The 15,381-nt window shown below is 40.0% G+C and overlaps 1 protein-coding gene across 2 annotated transcripts in view; it reads left to right on the forward strand.

Moving 5' to 3' along the window:
- Positions 1-7,750: 7,750 nt before the first annotated feature.
- CCNB3 (cyclin B3) overlaps positions 7,751-15,381 on the forward strand; it is a 78,099-nt gene continuing 70,468 nt past the window's right edge. For both annotated transcript variants that reach the window (XM_036841115.1, XM_036841114.1), the window contains exons 1-3: positions 7,751-7,881; positions 11,501-11,632; positions 13,882-13,968. In XM_036841115.1, the coding sequence (XP_036697010.1) occupies positions 11,537-11,632; positions 13,882-13,968 (183 nt within the window). In that variant the 5' untranslated portion in view covers positions 7,751-7,881; positions 11,501-11,536. The remainder of the gene's footprint in view (positions 7,882-11,500; positions 11,633-13,881; positions 13,969-15,381) is intronic.

Consider the following 15,381-nt stretch of genomic DNA (forward strand, 5'->3'; position numbering starts at 1 on the left):
AAACAGTTAAGTGCAGTGAGCTATTCTTATCAGTTAGGGTGGTGGGAACCCTCCCCAAATTCAAGTTGCCAGATCCTAGCCAAGGGCCAAACTTGCCAGCAGGATTTTCAATTGATAGCATTCTCAGGCCTGCTATGTTAACTCTTTTCTATACAGATTTTGATAGGGATTGCATTGATTCTGTAGATCAATTTGAGGAGAACTGCCATCTTAATATTAAGTATTTCAACCAATGAACATGGGATGTCTTTTCATTTATTTAGGTCTTTAATTTCTCTCAGTGATGTTTTGTAGTTTTCAGTGTGCAAGTCTTCTTTTTTTTAACATCTTTATTGGAATATAATTGCATTACAATGGTGTGTTACTTTCTGCTTTATAACAAAGTGAATCAGTTATACATATACATATGTTCCCATATCTCTTCCCTCTTGTGTCTCCCTCCCTCCCACCCTCTCTATCCCAACCCTCTAGATGGTCACAAAGCACCGAGCTGATCTCCCTGTGCTATGCGGCTGCTTCCCACTAGCTATCTATTTTACCTTTGATAGTGTATATATGTCCATGCTACTCTCTCACTTCGTCCCAGCTTACCCTTCCCCCTCCCCATGTCCTCAGGTCCATTTTCTAGTAGGTCTGCATCTTTATTCCCATCCTGCTCCTAGGTTCTTTATAACCATTTTTTCCCCTTAGATTCCATATATATGTGTTAGCATATGGTATTTGTTTTTCTCTTTCTGACTTACTTCACTCTGTATGACAGACTCTAGTTCCATCCACCTCGCTACAAATAACTCAATTTCGTTTCTTTTTATGGCTGAGTAATATTCCATTGTATATATGTGCCATATCTTCTTTATCCATTCATCTGTCTATGGACACTTAGGTTGCTTCCATGTCCTGGCTATTGTAAATAGAGCTGCAAGGAACATTTTGGTACATGACTCTTTTTGAATTATGGTTTTCTCTGGGTATATGCCCAGTAGTGGGATTGCTGGGTCATATGGTAGCTCTATTTTTAGTTTTTTAAGGAACCTCCATACTGTTCTCCATAGTGGCTGTATCAATTTACATTCCCACCAACAGTGCAAGAGGGTTCCCTTTTCTCCACACCTTCTCCAGCATTTATTGTTTGTAGATTTTTTGACGATGGCCATTCTGACTGGTGTGAAGTGATACCTCACTGTAGTTTGATTTGCATTTCTAACGATCAGTGCTGTTGAGCATCCTTTCATGTGTTTGTTGGCAATCTGTATATCTTCTTTGGAGAAATATCTATTTATGTCTTCTGCCCATTTTTGGATTGGGTTGGCTTTTTTTTGATATTGAGCTGCATGAGCTGCTTGTAAATTTTGGAGATTAATCCTTTGTCAGTTGCTTCATTTGCAAATATTTTCTCCCATTCTGAGGGTTGTCTTTTCATCTTGTTTATGGTTTCCTTTGCTGTGCATTTAAGCATTTAAGTTTCATTAGATCCCATTTGTTAATTTTTGTTTTTATTTCCATTTCTCTAGGAGGTGGGTCAAAAAGGAGCTTGCTGTGATTTATGTCATAGCGTGTTCTGCCTATGTTTTCCTCTAAGAGTTTTATAGTGTCTGGCCTTACATTTAGGTCTTTAATCCATTTTGAGTTTATTTTTATTTATGGTGTTAGAGAATGTTCTAATTTCATTCTTTTACATGTAGCTGTCCAGTTTTCCCAGCACCACTTATTGAAGAGGCTGTCTTTTCTCCATTGTATATGCTTGCCTCCTTTATCAAAGATAAGGTGACCATACGTGCGTGGGTTTATCTCTGGGCTTTCTATCCTGTTCCATTGATCTATATTTCTGTTTTTGTGCCAGTATCATACTGTCTTGATTACTGTAGCTTTGTAGTATATTCTGAAGTCAGGGAGCCTGACTCCTTCAGCTCCATTTTTCATTCTCAATATTGCTTTGGCTATACAGGGTCTTTTGTGTTTCCATACAAATTGTGTACCTTTTTGTTCTAGTTCTGTGAAAAATGCCATTGGTAGTTTGATAGGGATTGCATTGAATCTGTAGATTGCTTTGGGTAGTATAGTCATTTTCACAATGTTGATACTTCCAATCCAAGAACATGGTATATCTCTCCATCTGTTTGTATCATCTTTAATTTCTTTCATCAGTGTCTTATAGTTTTCTGCATACAGGTCTTTTGTTTCCTTAGGTAGGTTTATTCCTAGGTATTTTATTCTTTTTGTTGCAATGGTAAATGGGAGTGTTTCCTTAATTTCTCTTTCAGATTTTTCATCATTAGTGTATAGGAATACAAGAGATTTCTGTACATTAATTTTGTATCCTGCTACTTTACCAAATTCATTGATTAGCTCTAGTAGTTTTTTGGTGGCGTCTTTAGGATTCTCTCTGTATAGTATCATGTCATCTGCAAACAGTGACAGCTTTACTTCTTCTTTTCCAATTCAGATTTGCATGTATCTTTTTGAGTTACTGTTTTTTTTTTTTTTTTAATAGATATATACCCAGGAGTGGACTTGCTGGGTCATATGTTAGTTCTATTTTTAGTTTTTCGAGAAACCTTTATATTGTTTTCCACAGTGGCTGCACCAATTTACATTCCCACTAACAGTGTACTAGGGTTCCCTTTTCTCAACATCCTCACAAACACTTGTTATGTGTTGTCTTTTGATGATAGCCATTCTGACAGGCGTGAGGTGGTATCTCATTGTAGTTTTGATTTATTATGCATTTCCCTGATGATTAGCAGTGTTGAGCATCTTTTCATGTACCTCTTGGCCATCTGCATTTCCCCTTTGGAAAAATGTCCATTCAGGTCTTCTGTCCCTTTTTTAATCAGAGTGTTTGTGTTTTTGATGTTGAGTTGTATATAGCTTTTTTAGTGCATGTTCTAGGTATTACATTATATATACACAACATGTCACAATCTACTGGAGTTGACATTATCAGTTTGAGGAAGTCTAGAAACTTTTCCTCCCTTTACTCTCCTACATCTATATTATTGTTTTAAACATTTCCTCTACATACATTGAGAACCATATCAGACAGTTATACATTTTGCTATAACTGTCAGACATAATTGAGAAAGCAGCATCAGAAGGAGTCTATTGTACCTACCTGTATTTTTACTCCTTCCACTGTTCTTTCTCCCTGATGTTACAAGATTCCTTCTATTACTATTTTTCCTACTTTGTAAACTTTCTATTCTTTATTTTTTATTTTTTTTATTTAAAAAAATTTTTTTTTAAATTTATTTATTTATTTATGGCTGTGTTGGGTCTTCGTTTCTGTGCGAGGGCTTTCTCTAGTTGTGGCAAGTGGGGGCCACTCTTCATTGTGGTGCGCGGGCCTGTCACTATCACGGCCTCTCTTGTTGCAGAGCACAGGCTCCAGACGCGCAGGCTCAGTAATTGTGGCTCACGGGCCCAGTTGCTCCGCGGCATGTGGGATCTTCCCAGACCAGGGCTCGAACCTGTGTCCCCTGCATTGGCAGGCAGATTCTCAACCACTACGCCACCAGGGAAGCCCTAAACTTTCTATTCTTTTAAGGGGTGCATCCGAGAATGACTTGATTTCCCCTTCACTCCTGAAGGATATTTTACTTGGATATAGACTTCTGAGCTGACAGCTCTCTTTTTTTTAGTACTGGGAAAATATTGTCACCTTCTTCTGGCCTGCATGGTTTCTGATAAGAAATCTATTGTCATTCAACAAAATTTTGCTCTGTTAGAAAGGTGTCATTTCTCTCTTGCTGCTTTCAAGGTTTTTGTTTTGTTTTTTCTTTAGTTTTCAGAAGTTTGATTATGATGTGTCTTTGTTTGAATTTCTTTGGGTTTACCCTGTTTGGGGTTCACTTAGCTTCTTGAATCTGTAGGTTTATGTCTCTCTCAAATTTGGAAAACTTGCCTAAGTATTTTTGTAGGAAAGATTACCAGAAGTAGAATCTCTGGGTAAAAGGGTTCAAACTTTAAAAATTCACTAGAGGGCTTCCCTGGTGGTGCAGTGGTTAAGAATCTGCCTGCCAATGCAGGGGACACGGGTTCGAGCCCTGGTCCGGGAAGATCCCACATGCCGCGGAGCAACTAAGCCCATGTGCCACAACTACTGAGCCTGCGCTCTAGAGCCCGTGCGCCTAGAGCCCACAACAAGAGAAGCCACTGCAATGAGAAGCCTGCGCACTGCAATGAAGAGTAGCCCCCGCTCACTGCAACTAGAGAAAGCCCACATGCAGCAATGAAGACCCAATGCAGCCAAAAAAAGAGAAAAAAATTCACTAGATATTTTCAAATAACCCTCCCAAAGTTAGTGGAAGTTTTTATTTCTGCTGGCAATGAATAAAAATGCCTGTTTACGCACCCCTTTACCAACAGAAATTATGATTAATCTATTAAACCTTTGCCAATGTCCTAAACAAAACAATGCATTGTTGTTTTAATCTACATTTATTTTTAGTGAAATTGAGCATATTTTTATGTTTATTACCATTTGTATTTCTTCTCTAATTGTTCATTTTGTTGTCAAATTTTTTGATGGGTGGTTCATCTTTTTCTTGCTGATCATGCAATTCTCTTTGTACATTTTGGAAATTATTCCTTTGTCATTCGTGTTGACAATGTTTTTGGCCAGTTTGTTGTTAAGTTTTTTAACCCTGTTTTTGTTTACTTGTTTTGCCAAACAAAAATTAAAAATTTTTAGCTACTAATATTTATTGAGCCTGTTGCTATCTCTAGATTTTTGTCCTGTTTAGAAAGGTTTTTCTTTCTGCAAGATTGTAAAAATTTTTAAAATATTTTGTCTAGTATTTCCATGGTTTCATTTTTCACAATTAAATCTTGGATCCATGTGAAATATATTTTCATGTAAAAGTGAGGTAGATAAGAGCAGATCTTTCCTATCAGGTTTTAATACAGGGATGTAGTGGGGAGGGGAAAGGAGAGTTCATGAAAGAGTTGTATGCCTGGGTGGAGGGAAATATTGGAAAATGGTAGAGTCAAAGGGCTGTCTCCTCTTTTCTTAGTGTTCCCTCTGAGTGCTACTCAAAGGAAAGGTTAAGTCCACTGGAGGTTTGAAAGTTGTGAGAAAAATTTTTTTTTTAATTTTTGGTAAATTATAATGTTTACTCAGTAACTTTTTTGTTTTTGTGAAGAAGTGGAAAGAAACAGGATAAATAAAATTGCTTGTTTTGTGATTTTTGTGTTGCTGTTGTTTTGGTGGATGGACCTTTTCCTCTTTTGACTAAAGAAGACTTGTTGTGACTTGTGTTAATACTATATTTCCTTTATAGTGCATCCCAGTGGGACACTTGTCCACAGCGATGCCCCTTAAAGGAAGATACTCCTTTACTTGGTTAACAAATGTTAATATTTTTCAGCCATCTTTCAAGGAGGCAGGTATGAGGTAGTGCTTATGTGTTTGGTCTCTGGAATCAGACTGCTTGGGTTTGAATCCCAATCCAATAGCTTACTAGCTGTGTGATCTTGGGCAAGTTACTGAACTTCTCTGTACTTCAAGTTCCTCTTCTGCAAAACAGGGACATTAGCAACTCATTGTATTGTTGTGAGTGTCAGAACAGTGTCAAACATACTGTAAGCAATTGATAAATGTGAACTCTTCTTAATGCTAATCACTGGAGATAGAGCACAATAGGTGCAGTCCTTGCAGTTGTGGACCTTCCATTCTTGAGTGAGGAGGTAGGTTAAAAAATTACAAATAGCAATAATTACTCTAAAAGAAACGTAAGGACCTAAGTGGGAAGGAAATCTAAAAAAGAGTGGATATATGTATACATATGACTGATTCACTTTGCTGTACAGCAAGAAACTAACACAACATTGTAAAGCAACTATACTCCAATAAAAATAAAAAGAAAAGAGAAATGCAAGGGGCTGAGGTAAAATATTAGGGAGTGGGAGAAGAATCCTACTCTATATAACATGGTCAAGGAAGGCGTCTCTGAAGAGTGGATATTTAAGGTGAGACTTAAAGCATGATAAAAAAAAAGTAATTTAAAGAAGAGAGGGAAGAATGTTTCTGAGAGTGGGAACGTCATGTGCAAAGTTCCCGAGAAGAGGGATTTTCTGTATATTCAAAGTTTGGGAAGAAGATCATTATGGCTGGAATGGAGTAAATGAGAAAGAGAGTGGTATGAGACAAGGTTAGTGAGATAGGTGGGACTTGTAGGCCAGGGTAAGGAGTCTGGATTTTATTTTAAGTTCTGTGGGAAACCACAAAAGCAGGAGAGGGACATGATACATATTTTTTTTTAAAAGACTGATTATATTGTATTGTATTTGCATTAGAGAAGAGCCAGATTGGAAAGGGGGAGAGCAGCTTGGAGGCTTTTGACTGTGGTCCAATCGAGAGACTATGGTTGTAGTGGAGATGGAGGGAAGTGGATGGATATAAAATATATTTTTGAGGTAGAATCAACAGGATTTGCTGAAGGATTGGATTTGGTAGGGTAAGGTGGTGGAAAAGAGTTTGAATCAAGGATGATACCCAGGTTTCTGGCTTGATTAACAGGCTTGATGTGGTACTAGTTTCTGAAATGGGGGACATTGGAGGAAGGATCAGGTTTGGTGAAGGTTGTGAATACGTTAAGTTTGAGGTGTCTATTAGACATCCAAGTGGAGATGTGGAGTAGTCATTTGGATTTATGAGTCTGGAGTTCAGGGCCAGCTTTTAGATGCTACTTAAAGTCATGGATCTGGATGTGATAACCTAGGGATATTAAAAAGAGAAGAGGGCCTGGGATCATGTGACTATTTTCCATTTAATGTAGAAGCTATGAGATACTAAAAGGAGAATGGACTAATAATAAGTGTAAAGATGTAGTTTAGTGGTAGAGTATCTGTTGTATATGCAGGACTTCCTAGGTTTTATTCCTGGCATCTCCATTCTCTCTTTCCCTCCTCAGAAGACAGGGCAGGGCTATACACTCTTCAAGTCTTTTGTCAGTTACTCATATATATATTTTTTAGCTCCTGGAACAAAGCAGGTGCTCAATAATTATTTGTTGAATGAATGAATTAATGTAGGAATGAAATGAATGAGCATATCGGTTGTATTACTTGCTTTGCCACAATGTAGCACTGTGACTTTGGGCAGTTAGCAAGCTACAGTTTTGTTGTCTGTAAAACGGCAATAATAAAAGTACCTACCTTTTTGGACAGTGTTGAAAACAATTAAACAATTTGTAGCAATTAGCACAGAGCTAGCACTCAATTAACGTTAGCTACTATTAGCTCTCTGAACTTTGGGGGCTATCCATAAAATAAGGGCAATAATCTCTGCTCTGCTTCCCTCACAAAGGCCCGTTTTGGCCGCGCCGCGCGGGCTTGTGGGTCTTAGTTGCCCGACCAGGGATTGAACCTGGGCCATGGCAGTGAAAGCGGCGAGTCCTAACCACTGGACCGCCAGGGAATTCCCAACAGCTTATTAATATTAATGTTTTAATTCACTACATAATGCAGCGGCTCTCACCATCCTCCAGCAGGATTATTTAAATGAAAACGAGTCTTTAAAGAGACCCAGTACTCCCGCTTGTCAGCCCAGCCCAGTGCAACCAGGGGTACAGGAAACCACGCCCCGTTGTGAAGTCAATTAGCTGCAGAGTTCAGTCTAAAAATACCCAGCCCCGCCCCTCCTTGCTAGGCGAGCTCAAGTCTCAACTGCACGCTGATTTGCCCCTGCTGGCCAATCACCACTGCTCTGCCTCCTGGGCTGTAATTTTCAAAATTCTCTGCTGGGCTGATTGGAGAGAGCACGGGGTAAGTTGAGACGGACGCCGGTTGCTGCGACGCGGAGCTCTGGTCATTTCCCGGGCCTCTCCTGGGCTAGGACTGCGTCCGTGGTCTTTCCTCTTCTGCCCTCGATCTCGATATGAGGTAGGCACCTTTGAACTTGTACTGCCCGCTTGAATGTCCGGTTGTGTCGCACGCGGGTGGGTCCTTGAGCCTCACTGCAGTCCCTTGTAACTCACTGTCTTCTTTTGCCGGGATGCATGGGACCCCTGACACGAAACCTTTGCTTTTTCCTGTCAGTCAGCAGTCTGCGGAGAGAGCCCTGTACGAGGTTGGGGAGGGAGTGTGTATTAGTGGGTGAGATGGCAAAGCAAAAAAACAAACCAAAAAAACCAACAAACAAAAACAACAAAAAACCAAAACTGGGTCTCAGCTTTTAAATGGAGCTACCAGTACACATGCCTGAATCAGAGTACATTTACATAACGTCTTTTCACAAGCGAAACTGTACAGGATCAATTTCATCCACAAGACATATTTAAGCTAGAGAATGCTACTTGAGGGATGTCTTTTGAACTACAGGTTGAAGGATATGAAGGAAGATGGAAACATGTGTCCTTCCTCCCTTGTTGTCTCCACTGGCTCTCTTCTATCATCACCACCTCAAACCTCTCCAGCTCTGGCTTTCCACTGCTCTCTGCTATGGTCCTCTTGGAATCCTAGAATGTCAGAAGTTGAAGGGATCCTAGAACAGTGCTTCTTAAACTTTAAAGTGCCTACAGATCACCTGGGGTTATTACCTTGCACTTCCTGATTTGGTAAGGCCTACCTCGGGGCCTGAGATTTTAAATTGCTAACAAGCTCCCAGGTGATGCTAATATTGCTGGTCCATTGACCATGGTCTAAATGTCGAGGAGACTCTGGTCCCACTATCTCATTTTATTAGGTGGGGGAAGGAGGCCTGGAGAGGGAAAAGGGACCTGTCCAGTGTCACTCAGCCAGCTAGGGCAGGATTAGAACTAGAGCCTAGGCATCCTTCCCAGCTCAGTGCTGCTTTCATTGACACCATGCTGCTTTCTCTCCCCAGTGTCTTGCTGTCTGTAACCTGCCTTTATATATGAAAAGAAGTCGCTACTGTTTCCTGAGATTGTCTTGATCTACAGTTTTGGACTCTGAGCAATTGGGCTTCTAAACAAGCCAACTTGCCCCTGTGTGGGTTTCAGCACCAGCCCTGGGATGCCCAATAGAGTCTTCAACACTCATCAGTGTGTATGTAGGGGAGATGTCTGGAAAGTAGAAAGGATTTTAATTTTTTTGTCCAAGTAAGGCTAAGGGTTCTGTAGGTGGTAGAAGTTGAGAGTGTTCTGCAGAGTGTCCTTTTATGAAAGCATGTTTCAGGTGGTGTCAATCCCCTCCCCCTACCTAGTGGCGGGGAAATTAGTTACTTAAGTCGGTGTCTGTGTCCCCCAAAGCAAGTGATTATTGTTCAGGATAATGAAGATGATACATGACCATCATCTGAAAAACCTTATTTTCTCTGAGGTTTAGTCAACCTGTGATGTCATCAGCTGAAAGTGTTCTGGCCTGTTGACTCCAGTTTGATTTTTTCTTTCCGCTTGAAAGATAAAGATTTCAGAACATGAGTCTTTGGTCATCCATAAAAAATTGTATGAGATGTGACTAATAATAGTGGAGTGAGTGGTTTTCATACAGTGCAGTTAAGGGTGGGTTCACTCAATTTAGCTTTATTGCTGCTTGGCTGAGTTTTGAGGGATGAGATGGAAAATAGGTTTGGATTTGGAGGAAGAGAAGGAGAATAAGATGCACCATTTATTCTGAGTACTTACCAGGTTAAGCTTTGCACATACAAATTTACATTTGAGCCACACAATACCTCTGCAAGTAAGAGATGGTACAGCTCTTTTGCAAATGAGGAAACTGAGGCTCTAAGATGCTAAGTTGGCTGATTTAGGAGCCCAGTTGCTTCTTAAAAAAAAGTCTGTGTTCATTCTAACTCCTCATTACTCCTCATACTACCACACTATGGCCTTTCACTTTGGGCTGTGGGCTATTTTGGAATCTTTTTTGCATACAATCAGAGAGACTTCATGGTATTTTAGAAAAGAGCCCTGGAAAGAGCTGGGTATTCTATGCTGCTTAATAATTTGTCCTGTGTAGTAAGTCACTTAACTCATCTGGGACTATAAAATGGAAAGAATTGTACTTGCCCTGCTTACCCTCACAGTTTTGTTGGGAGGATTAACTGACATAGTAAATGTGAAGGCACATACTTGTACTGACTTTTCCTTGCCAACAAAATGTTTAATATTCTCCATCCAAAGCAAAGCCCAAGTTAGCCTTTCTTCTTTCTTAAACCTTCCCCTCAAACTGCAGTCTCCTCTGCAGTCTTACCAGCGTGGCCCCAGCCTAGCTTGCAGCCTCTTTCTAACTCCTCCCCAACGCATTCTTTATACTCCACACTCCAGGCAAGTTTGGATGTTCCCAGACTTGCTGTGCTCTGCATGTTCAAGCCTCCGCCTAGGCTCAGGCTTTCGTTGCCTGGAAAGCTCCCCTGTCTACTTGGGAACCTTTTTGTCGTTTAAGTCCAGATGGAATCTCCCACAAGATTACTGACTTTCCATTATGTTTCTAAAGTACTTTTTATCTACCATTTTTAAATCATTTGTCATATTTTTATGTTACTGTTAGAGCTGTGCCTGTGAATACTTCTAGGGTAAGATACATGATTTATTTGTGTTTGTATCTCCATTGCCTGAAGTATCTGGTGCATTGCCTTTAGGGTCTCTCTTATGGAAGCCTGTTCTTTGTCAAATGCAGTTGAACTTGGACACTGAATATGGGTGGGGTTGGAAGGGCAGTTGTATTTGAGTGGGAAGGGTCTCTTGGATATCCAAGAGCTGATTCCTCCTAATTATGTATTTGCTTGTAAGATACATAAGTATATCATACTATTGGGAACTCACAAACTAAAAGAAATTTAAGGAATGTAGAATGGGATCCCACACTGAGATGGGGTGAAGGTAGGACTCTCCCAAGGTCTGTAATGACTGTTAAATTTGTATGTCAAGTGATTTTCAACAAGTTAGTTCCTTCTGCTGTTATCTTTTGATTTTATTTTATTTTTTTCTTACTGGGTGTCTGGAACTGGATTACAGTTTCTTGATTGAATGCAGCCTTTGAATACCCTCTGGCCTATTGTGCATACGTGTGTGTGTGTGTGTGTGTGTGTGTGTGTGCAGTGTATTCTTTTGCCTTCTCTGTAGCATCATTATAATTGCTGTGGCCAGGACCCCATGCCTTTTAAAGAACATTAACCCTACCAGCGAGCCTCCATACTATATGATCTGTCATGTTCTTGATTATTTTCAATGCAAAACTGTTAATTTGTCCCCAGTGTTCCTAGGCTAAACTAGGGGCTAGGCCACAGTCCCAGTGCCCACAGGGGGTGGCAGGCACTGTACTGAGCTTTTTACATAGAGTATCTCATTTAATTTGAGCAGTGCCCTGCAGAGGTACGTATACTTATCTCCATTTTACAGATGAGATAACTGAAGCCTGGGGAGTTTAAGTCACTTGCCCATGGTTAAGTGTGGTAGAACCAAGATTTGAGCCCAGATCTGCTTAAATCAAAGTATGTTTTCTCCTAGGGATGCTGTAGAGAGACTGGGTTTTCTCAAGGATCTCCAGAGAATTCTGATATTTCTGGTGAATGGTGTTTTAAAGAGTCCTTTTCTGATTGCAGCCCTGCCTTGGATAGATGCTGCTGAATCCATAAGAAATGCCACTGCCACTACCACCCCAGCGCTCCAGACGTGAGACTAAGAAATCTCAGTCCAGCAAAATTGTGCCCAGTGATCATGGCCCATCTGAAAAGGTTAGAGCAAGCTGTCCCTCCCAACAGTGTTTCAAATAAGCTCTTCCTGCGTTTGTTCAGTCCCCATCCTCATCCCTACATCTTTTGAAATATGTGTGGTTTAATCTGAGAAAGTGGGAAAGGGTGGCAGACCTTGTAGTTGGAGAAGACCAGCAAATTAGGACTTAGGGAGAAAGTGTCAACTCTTCTTTCCCGTAAATGCATGGCTAAGATGAAGGCCGTTCTCCATAACCTTCAAAAGCAAAAAATACTCAGTTCTCATTAGTGATCACATCTATACTCTTACTTTCTCTGAGATGCTCAAAGCACCTTGCCAGGTGGCTGCTTGGTACATCCTGGGGAGAGTATGAAGATTAGGTCAACAAACGTATTATAATGCTTTTTACAGCTATTAAATTTGAAGAATGGGCCCATTTTGAGCCTGCTGTTTTGACCTTGTGGATAGTTTGTCATTCCGACCCTGCGATGTTCTATGTTCCTCATCATTCATATTTTAATCAGAATTTTACTAACCTGATGAATTGTCATTAAGAGAGTATTTCCTGGAGCAAACATCATTAGGCCAATTTATTTTCCTTGATTGGTTTTCTCTCAGCACAGATAAACACTTTCTAATCATTTTCATTTTTGTCTCACTGAAATGATTTTCTTAGAGGGGCCAAATGTGTTTTTCCTATGTAAATTTGGCAAGAAAGATTTGATACATTGATCAGATTTTTGTCCATATCAAATTTTCTGATTAGAGTTCTGCCACTGTAAGTTTTCTTTTGTGGCCGTTATTTTTCCAAATCCAACTCTCTCAGGGCACATTTTGCAAATATAAATTTTATTGAGTTCAGTTTTACCCATTGATTTTATTTGGGGCTGGTTATTTCTACCAGTAATATTAAGTAGGAATTGGATAACAGGCCAACAGTTAATTTCTTAGCCAATTTGAGAGAAAATACTAATTTATTTTTGCTAATTATTTCCACTAGGATTATTTATCATGAACTAGATAAGAGACTAATAGTTTACTTATTTCTTAGCTTAATCAATTAAAAAACAGAAGTAATTCTTCTCAGCTCTTTCAGGATTGCTCCACTGTGCTAGATTGTTCTATTGTAATATGAATCCGGTTCTCTAAATTTCTAATCACTTACTGTGTCATGTACTAACTGTCCATGATGTAAATAGAGAACAGGGAAAATAAATGGTCGGACCTCAATGTTCTGCTTCATATTATTAACAACTCTCTGACATAGGTAGGGCAGGGTTCTCACTTCATAAAGGAAATCTGATACTTAGGAGACTTTCACCAAATAAAAACTGTTAGGGAACAGAAAAGCCCTACAGCGTGATTTACCTTAACCTCTAACCCCACAGAGATAGTCTTGCTCATTTGGGAGTGGGGTAAGGCATGTGTAGATAAACACTACCTAGAAAGGAAACTCCCTTTGATCCAAAATATTCACCCTTCCTCCTTTCCCCCATCTCTCCCTTGTATACACTAAAAGGGATTAATATGAATTACCAAACTCCTTTCTTAAAGTACAGAATTTTCCCTATGAGGTTTAAAAACATATTGGACTATATACTTTTAAAATACTATTTCTGCCCGTTTACAGTTTATATAGATTTTTAAAAAACATGTTTTCTCTTATTTGATCCTCAAATGAGGTAGGTCATTATCCCAATTTTACTGATGAGGAAATGGAGTCTCAGAAACTAAGTGACTTGTGCGAGGTCAATAGCTAATAAAGAGCTGATCCTGGATCAGTATCTAGGTACGTGTGTTATTGTCCTTATTGAGAATGTCTTAAATCAACTACTTAACATAAGAGACACTTAAGTTTTGTTAAATTATTGAACTAATTTACCTGGGAACGTCCATATTAAAGGAATGAGTGGGAGTTGCAGGGTGGTGGGGGTGGTGATGGTCAATCTTGGCTAGTATAGCCATAAATATGAGAGGAGTAAGAGAGAAAATTAGCTTCACCAAGCTAGTTTGCTCATTCTGAGAGTTACACTGACAGTCGTCTTTTCTCCTCCCAGCCTTGTCCCTATCATCAATGATTATCTCCTTCAGGGACTCTCTAAGCAGTGGGTGCCAAAATTTCCTTTTGTTGTAGTTTATTGGGGTTTATTATAGGCGTCTGCAGTTGCTTGGAGATTCAGCCATTCCCCGCCTGAGCCCCAAAGATGACCTGAAGTCCCTGAAAAGACTGCTCACAATTGGATATACGCATTTACCTCTTTTACTTTTTTAGAGAGAGGAGAATTACCAAGCAAAGATATCTCCATCTTCACCTCAGGGACCACTGAAAAAGAGGTCAGCTTTTGAAGACCTCACCAACGTGAGTATGCCAGTCCAATCCTCTGCCATGGTGTCGCATAAGGTTTAGACAACCTCTTCCTTGAGGGACCTTTCCAGTTTACCAAACTCTGACCCTCTCTAGAATGTTGAGAGCCAATTTTATTTGGAATCAATGACCCAATTTCAGAAACTGCAGTGGCTCTTCTGCTGGCACATACCATCTGGATTAATTGATGGAGCTCTCTGGAAGCAGCAGAGTGATTATGAGATACGAAATTGTAGACAAATATGAGAACTTTGGGGTCTTGCATTTAGATAAAGTCCAGAGGTGGCTCAGCTGGTTGTGTAGGCCTTGGAGGCAAGTACTCTGGTAGATTCATTGTAGTCTAGGGCAGTGTTCATCAATTCAAGCACTGTGGGCATTTTGAACAGGAAAGTTTTTCTATTGTGTACGACTGACTTCAGCCAGCATTCCTGGTCCCTAGCATTAAGTTCCAGCAGCACCCCAGTCATAGTGACAATCAAAAATGTCCTCTGATGTACAGAACCATTGATGACCACAGTTCCATGATCTGGTTTTCAACTAAGGAGATCTAGAAACTCAGTTTTGGCTAGAATTCTTGAGTTCACTTCCGAGTTACCTCCCTTCTGGTGTTATTAAGGCGCCAGCAAAGAAAATCAAATTTACTAGTTAGAAAGTTACTAACTGAATATAGAATTGAGTCAGAGGTAATCTTTGGTCTTAGAAAATAATAGTAACTGATGTCTCCTGAGTGTTTACCACGTGTCAGGCACTATTCTAAGCATTTTTCCCTGTATCCACTCACTTAATCCTCATAAAATCCTTTGAGGCAGATACTATAATTATCTCCACTTCACAGATAAAGACTTGCCCAGTGTTGGTTTTGAAGTCTGTTTCATCTAGGATACAGAGAACCCTAGTGAACCCTATCCTGCCCTCTATAATAGTGTCCTTCTGTGGCTACCAGAATTCTTACATCTGCTAGATAATATTTTACCCCCTTGGGCAGGATTGGATAAGCATTGGCAAAGTTCTCCCCTTTGTATCTCTGCTCTTTAGATGCTATGTGACCACCTTTGTGCTAAAACAGTCTTTTCCCCATGCAGATTACAACATGTATGATTGTGTTACAGCTTCCTGCATAATCAGATTTACTCTAGATTGGTTGAAAGAGCTACCTCCCACACAGACCTGTAAGGTTAGATTCATTTCCTGACTTATTTAACCATGGCTCTAGAAACTTGGTTGAAATAAGGTAGCCACACAAATCAGGAGCAGATGCAGCCCATCTTAATGTAGCTTCCCTTGGCCTCCAGAGTCCCTGATGGGAGTCCAGTGACACTGTGCAAAGCAAAGTCTAACCGCATATGAAAAACTTTCCTGCCATGTCTCAGTCCTTTTTTTTTTTGTGAAGTTTATATCATCATTCAT

The sequence above is a fragment of the Balaenoptera musculus genome, chromosome X (genome assembly GCF_009873245.2).
Source record: "Balaenoptera musculus isolate JJ_BM4_2016_0621 chromosome X, mBalMus1.pri.v3, whole genome shotgun sequence".
NCBI classification, from domain to species: domain Eukaryota; kingdom Metazoa; phylum Chordata; class Mammalia; order Artiodactyla; family Balaenopteridae; genus Balaenoptera; species Balaenoptera musculus.